General features: G+C 34.8%; 1 protein-coding gene across 1 annotated transcript; it reads left to right on the top strand.

The window, feature by feature from the left end:
- Positions 1–1,734: 1,734 nt before the first annotated feature.
- LOC112512301 (protein NRT1/ PTR FAMILY 3.1-like) lies at positions 1,735–4,689 on the top strand. The gene is made up of 3 exons (XM_025118181.1): positions 1,735–1,959; positions 2,935–3,500; positions 3,583–4,689. Exons 1-3 carry the CDS (start codon positions 1,735–1,737, stop codon positions 4,541–4,543), a joined length of 1,752 nt encoding a protein of 583 aa, XP_024973949.1. The 3' UTR covers positions 4,544–4,689.
- The last annotated feature ends 3,961 nt before the right edge of the window (positions 4,690–8,650 follow it).

Raw genomic sequence — 8,650 nt, forward strand, 5'->3', positions numbered from 1 at the left:
TTTATATTTTAAGATTTGCAATTAAGACTTTTAGTCTAAATGCTTATTAATGTAGTATATATATATATATATTAAAAGGTTCAAATAAGAATACTATATATCGTGAGAAGATAAAAAAGAAATATTCTTATATGAATCATTGAAAATGTTCATTTGATGATCCATATGTGAACCAATATGAATAATCTGTAAAGTAGATTTACTTATACACATTTAAATAGATTTTTTTTTAATTTTCTCAATGATATATATATATATATATATATATATATACTTTATTTTAACATATTTTTCTGTACTCGTTATTTAAATCGTTTGCTAATATAAGTATCGGGTAGTATAAGATTCAGAGTTGATGACACTACTAGACATTTTGTACCATGCTCTTCACGGGTGTGGATAGGACAACAATTGTAAAACGTATTTTATTAGGAAAAAAAATCATTTTTTTAATTATTTGTCGTCCAAATTATATTAAAAATAACAAATTAATATATTTTTTATTTAATTATTTATTTATGTAAGAATATTTTTCTAATAAAACACACATTGAATTATTGTGATAATTTTTTATTTTATTCTTATAAAACTTTGTAACACATTTAGGGGTCGTTTACCAAACGCTTACCCGAGTAAGCGTTTACCAAGTCACATTATCTTATTGTATGAATATAATAAGAACCAAAAATCTTACCCGGTAAGAGTGAGACAAGGACCAAGAGTCTTACCCGGTAAGTGAGAGCGACGACTCTTACAACGGTAAACGCTTATCGGGTAAATTGTTGCATATGATATCGTTTTGGTGGACTAAAATTTAAAAATCTTACCCGGTAGGTAGTTGATAATGTTAAAATTTATTGGCAAACACTTATTAGGTAAGTGTTTGGTAAACGACCCCTTACTCTTTTGTTTCCCTCGAAATCAACAAGATATATGTAGATATGAATATCTCTGCATTTGTTTCGATTTGTTAATTTGTAATAAGATATCACGAGTTTGCATCTATGTTTGTCTGTTTGATGTGAAACATATAAAATTCACAACTATGATAATACTTGAATTAAACCATAAGGATGGAGCCTGATTGGTTTGAACATGACTCCAAAGGTAAAAAGTATCAGGAGGTCTCAGGTTCAAATCCAAGAAGGAATAAAAATCCCCTTGTGGTCACGGAGGTTCAAATGTCGTGACTCTGGGCTATCTGCAAAGCAGGTGGTCGCCCTGAGATTAGTCAGCTTGCATAGCGGGTTGGATATCCGGGTTAATAGAAAAAAATACTGGAATTATATGATGTAAAAATCAAGTGTCTTAATAAACTACTTTATAATAATTAAGTTTATAGGATAAAAAAAATGTCATATTTAAAAGTGTTACGGTAAGTTTGTAAAACGTTCTTGGACGTTTTAACAAATTCTCTGTAGATATTCATAATACAGTGTTGTATTAGCTATTTTATTGAACAATTTTGAGAAGTGTCTTATAAATACATTTTTATAAAACATTTTTCAAAAGTGTTCTAATAAAAAAGCTGAAAAACATCCTATAAACTTATTGTGATACTTTTATATATGACGTCTTACTATTTGTTTCTATAAACTTAAGTACTATAAAGCAATATATTAGAAAATTTAGTTATTTTTGGTGTTTTTGGAACCCAATTTTGTTATAGTATGCACCTACGAGGATGGATACACAACCATCGTGATCCAAGTAGTAACATAGGTTTGGTCTTAAATGGCAGCAAATGAAGTATGCGATAGGTTTGCGGGAACAGGGTTTCATGCCAACTTGATTACATATTTGACCCAACAATTGAACCTTCCGATGGTTAAAGCTTCCAACATATTAACCAATTTCGGGGGCACGTCGAGTTTCATGCCCCTTATTGGTGCCCTAATCGCCGACTCTTTTGCTGGCCGTTTCTATACAATCGTCGTCGGTCTCCTCGTTTATTTACTGGTTTGTTTCCTCTTCCGTTTTAATTTATATTTACTCCATACTGTTAATATGCATATAGATCTACAAGGAGGTTCAATAAGAAAAATAAAAAGGTTGAAAACGTCGAATAAGTGATTTATATGTTAATCATTGATAAAATAAAAACATGAGTTCACATATGCATATTCAGATATTAATAAGTGGTAAAAGAAAGTTGGTGAGCAAACATGGGTTCACACATCTATACATTCAGGGGGTGTTTGAGATTACTTATAAAAATAATTTATTGACTTATTCCGATGTGACACCGGTAATAAGCATTTTTGAGTGTTTGGATAAACAACTTATGCCTGTGCCAAACCGGTAATAAGGAGTTTTTGAAAAAGTTAAACTCTTCTGACTTATAATAAGTTGATAAGTGCTTTTATAGAAAAACATAAGTTATTTCAAATAAGCAATCCCAAACACCCCCTTAAATGAATGTTTTTTTTCCTGGTTTTAGCAATAATTCATATAAGAATCGGTTATTCAAACGTTTTCTAACCTTTGTGTCTTTGTTATTTGTAAATTCTAGCAAATATCATTTGATGCCAACATTAAATCAGCAAAAACAAAGGTTTTAGAATTACGGGGCCGTTTACCAAACGCTTACCCGAGTAAGCACTTACCAAGTAACATTACCTTACCGGATGAATATAGGAAGGATCAAGAATCTTACCTGGTAAGAGCGAGACAAGGATCAAGAGTCTTACCCGGTAAATGATGACAACGACTCTTACCACGGTAAGCGCTTACCGGGTAAATTGTTGTATACGATGTCGTTTTGATGGACTAAAATCTTACCCGGTAAATGCATAATAGTGTTAAATTTTATCGGTAAACACTTACCAGGAAAGTGTTTTGGCAAACGACTCCTACCTCAGAATAAATATTTTCCCATAATTATTGATTTTCTTTGTCAAACGATTTGAATTTTGACATGATCGTCATCTTCAGGGGATGGTCTGCATCACTACATCCTCAATACTGCCACAGCTCCGACCACCGCCATGCCCCACCAAAGAAAACTGTACGGAGGCTTCTTCATCTCAGCTATGGATTCTCTACCTCTGTCTCCTCCTCACCTCCCTCGGCTCCGGTGCCATCCGCCCTAACGTCGTCACTTTTGCCGCCGATCAATTTGACATGACCACCGGTAAATCGAACCCTAGCAGCGCCGGCCGGAACTTCTTCAATTGGTACTACTTTTGCATGGGACTCGCCACACTCACGGCTCTAACCATCGTTGTTTATGTCCAAGATCGCGTTGGTTGGGGATTGGGTCTGGGCATCCCGACCATTGCGATGGTATTTTCGTTCCTTGCGTTTGTGGTGGCGGCTCGTCTTTATAGAAGGGTGAAACCGGAAGGAAGTCCGTTGGTCAGGGTGGCGCAGGTGGTGGTTGCCGCCGTTAAGAAGAGGAAGCTTGTCGTGCCGGAAAACCCTAAATCTCTTTACGAAAATAAAGAGTTAGATGCCGGAATTTCTGCCGATGGAAGACTTCTACATACGAATACCCTCCAGTAATTAACTTACTTTCGATCACTTTTAAGATCCAACAGATAACTTATTATAACAAAACTTGTGTTACCAATATGATCACAGGTGGTTCGATCGAGCTGCGATAGTAACACAAGATGACACGAAGGATCCGACCACCCCAAACCTATGGCGGCTGGCGACGGTCCACAGGGTGGAGGAGATCAAATCCGTCATACGAATGGTGCCGATATGGGCGGCGGCAATCCTCATGGTCACCGCGCAATCGCACCAACACAGCTTCATCATCATCCAAGCCGGAACCATGGACCGTCACATGTCCCCTTCCTTCGAAATCCCTCCGGCAACTCTATCGATCTTCAGCGTCCTCACAATGCTCATATGTCTCTCGGCCTACAACCGTTTATTCGTCCCTTTTGCACGTCGATTCACCAACAACCCTATTGGCATCACGTGTTTACAGCGAATGGGGATCGGCTTCGCTGTAAACATTCTTGCGACCGTAGTTTCGGCACTAGTCGAGATAAAGCGAAAACAAGTCGCATTGAATCATGGCCTACTCGACAAACCAAACGTCATGATTCCGATTTCGGTTTTTTGGCTCGTTCCTCAGTTTGCCCTTCACGGTGTAGCGGAGGCCTTTATGGCGGTTGGGCATCTCGAGTTTCTTTATGATCAGTCTCCAGAAAGCATGCGAAGCACTTGTGTGGCACTGAATTCGATCGCGGTGGCCATCGGGAGCTACGTGGGCACGTTCGTGGTATCGTTGATTCACGACTACACCGGAAAGGAAAATAACTGGTTACCGGACAGGAATCTGAATAAGGGGAAACTAGATTACTACTATTGGTTAATGAGCGGTATACAAGTAGTGAATCTAGTGTATTACGTAACTTGTGCTTATCTCTATACGAATAAACCGCTCGAAGTGATCATAGATAACAACGAAGAAGGCGATTTGGAGTTAGCGACAGAGAAAACAGTCGTCTCGAAGTCGTTATTGAATGGTCAAAACCGAGATAGTGGAGAAAACGGGGATCAACTATGTAACGAGAAGAGAAGTTGAGTAACATTTATTGCTGAATGATTAAGCTATATAGACCGTTAAGCCCGTTAAGCCAAAACAAGCTAACAGTATCTAGAATCCTGGAAAATATGGTTATGTAGCTATTAACCACATTCCAGTAGAATAAAATTGGATCATATCCTTAGTTGTTGTGATGTGTTAATATGTATCATCATGTTGCTATATAATCTATGGTTATATGTTTATCTTTTAATAGTTTCATTAAAAGACAACATCTGAATCATTAAGAGGTAAATCTTGTTTGGTAAAAAAAAATCTGCTTCTTAATGGTTCTAAAATTCTCTGAATGATTTTATATTATGGGCCTCCCTTACCCATTAAACGCCCTAATTTCATTGTAAACAATTACCAAACAATTATATTTCATTTTGCACTATATCATAAGAGCATCTTAATCATTCTGTACCAAACCATTCAGCAACTTCCAAATAGCTAATTTGTGTGAATTAAGTATAGGTTTATGCCACATTTATATACTTGAACATTTTCTTCTTTAATTATGTTATAGAATTAGAGAAATAGAAGAGAAAATCGACCGTAGAAATCGAAGATTAAGATGCGATAAATTACTATTCTTAGAATATTATTAGCCCCCAAAATGGACGATGTTTGTGTTTCACGAACTCGAGGATACACAACTTGTTTGTCTTTTGATCGTTATTATACGTGTAAAGCCCAAAAATAAATAAATCCAACTTCTCTTAACCCATCTGATTACTAAATCAATCCGTTGAGTAAAATAGATCTTATGACTATATCGTTCTTTCTGTGTGGGACAAAAACCCACCTTGAAGACTAAATATAACAAATACCGTTAGAGAGACCAAGATCGGTCGTCAAGATAGTCGATGAATAAATCAGTAACTACTTGTATAGAGTTTTAGCATAGTACAATACTATAACAATAGTGGTTTATTAGGATCCTCAACCATCTTTATAAAATATTTACTAATATTTAAATATCAGAAGTGACTATTTTACCCCTTATCATACATGAAGTGCCGATCAACATAACTATTTAATAAATGTGCTAAATGGTTGATTCCGTACAATTTAATATAATTATACGAATTCAATGATAGAGTCACAATAAAATTAATAAGTAATTAAATATAATTAGAATCGATGAAATAATAGTTCGGATACAAGTCCATTTTTGTAACAAAATTAATGCGTTCTTGTTAGACAAAATTTTACGAATTCAATACAAATTACTTAAGTTTAAACATAAGATAGTAATTTATTTGTAATTTTATGGGGCAAAATAGCAATATATTTGGTGCTATTAGCTTCACATTGTGTTCCATCTCTATATTAGTGATGGTCAAAAATCGGTCCCGGGTTGGGTTAGGTCGGGCCAGTCCCAAGATTTCTCATAACCGGTCCCGGTTGAATAGATGAAGACCAGTTAGACTAGTTTATAACTAGTAATGGGTCGCCGCTCCCGGTCCCCGTCCCAACCGGTCCCACCCTAAAAAAAATATTTTAATTTTTTTTAATGATATATATTTTTAATACATTAATAAAATTTGTCGTACGGGTCATTCAAATACATTTTAAAAATACGTTTTACTACGAGAATTGTGAATTTTTGCGTTTTTTTGCGAATTAAGAACTTGGTATGTAAATCTCTCAACCGTGTTACATATTTATAGTGTTTAGAGACCAAAAAATAAAAAAGTGTAAAAAACGGCTAGTTAACAACTATATTTAAGAAAAATGTCATTTTTTTTAATATTTCGAGCCGGGTCAGGCTGGTCCATAACTGGTCCCGGTCCTATAAATCCGACAAAAACCATAACCGGATGTAACCGACGGTCCTATAAGCGGTCCTCACCGGTCACGGACCGGGCCGGTCCTTGGCTGGTCCCGGTTCCGGTCCTCAACGGTCCCAAGCCGGGCCGGGACGGGCCGATTTAACCATCACTATTCTATATTGTGTCTTATTCTCAAGTTTAAGCAATTGAAGTATGGCTTAACTAATGCAGGAAAAACAGAAATTATGCAAGACGAATCGACGATGTTAAAAAAAACCCTCAATAATATTTAAAAAAAGGAAAAATATTTGTCCCATGAATAATGAATCAAAGAATCTGAATATCACCTTTGTTACCGACCTTTTGTTACGCTCATTATAACAAAATTGGATTTATAGGACACTAACGATTTGTTGGGGTCCTAATATACTGCTTTTAAAAACTTAATTTCTAGGATTAAAAAATAAAACGTTCTAAATGCGTTGTATTAAGCTTATATGACGCTTTTGGATGTCTTAACAACTTTTGTTAGAAAATGTACTTGGAAAAGCATTGCTTAATTATCGGTAAGCAATGGTCAATTAACTAGTAAGACATAGATTTCACGTTGGTGTTGGTCGATTCATAATCCGTTGGGAAAACGTGTCGTCAAATATCTGTCTAAAAGCCTATCAGAAAAAGTCATTAAAGTTTGATCGACATTTGTGGAGAAAAAGTTTATTTGTCACCTATTATCGTGGGTTACTTATTAATTAAGATGACTTTACCCGCCGATACTACTTTAAAAGCAATCGAAAAATACCGTCAATAAAACGAAACTCTTTGTGTTGGAAATCGACTGGTAAACTAAGGTTCGAAAGGATCACCAACAACAGGTTATGTCGATAATAATCCTGTTTCTTGTGGTGAAACAATACGAGTATATCTCATTCGAAATTAGGATTTAGGTAAAAGTGTTAGGGGCCGTTTACCAAAGGCTTATCCGGTAAGTGCTTACCGGTAAAATTTAACATTATTATTTACTTACCGCGCAAGATTTTAGTCCACCAAAACGACGTCGTCCGCAACAATTTACCCGGTAATCACTTACCATGGTAAAAGTCGTCGCCCCCACTTATCGGGTAATACTCTGGGTCCTTGTCTAGCTCTTACCGGATAAGATTATTGGTCCTTACCATATTCATTCAGTAAGATAATATGACTTGATAAACACTTACCCGGATAAGCATTTGGTAAATAAACTTACCTTGAAAGAATAGATAATGTTTTCATGAACACCCTCTTAATTAATACGTACAACTCCAATCAATTAATTGTTAATTTATAAAACAATGAAAAATCATTAGGGCTTTGTAAAGGCCCATTAATTGAATATTGGGCCTGGGTTAGAAACCAAACACACGAGCAATTTCTAATCTTGAATTGGTATGGTTTTTTGGTGTAGAATCTTCCGAAAAAGGTTGACGATTTTCTGAAGGGAGTCGTGTTTCTATTCCGATCGTAAAGAAAGATCTTGGAATATCGGGAACAATTATGTTCGCCATTCCCTTTATGAAAAAGAGCGGAACTTTCTGTAATCTACACGTGGAACGTAGATTTGCAATTTTTAATGATCGTCCCGAAATATGGGGTCATATACAAGCCAATTTATACGAAAGAATGTAATTTATTTTAGTTTTAGTTGCCGAGTATTTTTTTTTTTTGATAAAGTTAATGATGATATTTTTTATGAATAAAGATGATGTATTTGTATTTGTTTATATGTTAATTAATATTAGCTTCTTAAAAGAAGTTTAAAAATTGTATGGTATTAATAAGTTGTATTCAAAACTTTTACCTAAATTATTTATTAGGGAAGGTTTATATGTAATTATTGAAAAAATCCTGAAAAAAAATTAGGTGGTGTTTGTTTTTTAAAAGGTGCTGAAGTCTTATTTCATTTATGATTTATAAGAGGTGGTACTGAAGTCTGAAATCTGAATCAATAACAATGTTTGTTTTTTGTAAACTGATAAGCGTCTGAATTTGTTTAAATTGTCTATTTTACCTATTAAAAATTATAGTATTGAATTTATAGATAAATTCATACAATTTCACATATTTATTTACCATCATTATAAATTACATCTAAATTATATAATTAACATTCATTTAAACAAAATATGTCATTAACGGTGTTTGACACATTTTGTATCATATTAAAATATATTAATTGAAAGAGGCGAAGATTGATTGAGAGAAATGATCGATCAAGGTTAATGGATTAAGAAACGCCATTGTTGAGGATTTAAAGAACAATAAGAGACAAATAAGAGGTTGGTTTACCTCT

Source organism: Cynara cardunculus, assembly GCF_001531365.2.
Source record: "Cynara cardunculus var. scolymus isolate 2C chromosome LG 5, CcrdV1, whole genome shotgun sequence".
Lineage (NCBI taxonomy): Eukaryota > Viridiplantae > Streptophyta > Magnoliopsida > Asterales > Asteraceae > Cynara > Cynara cardunculus.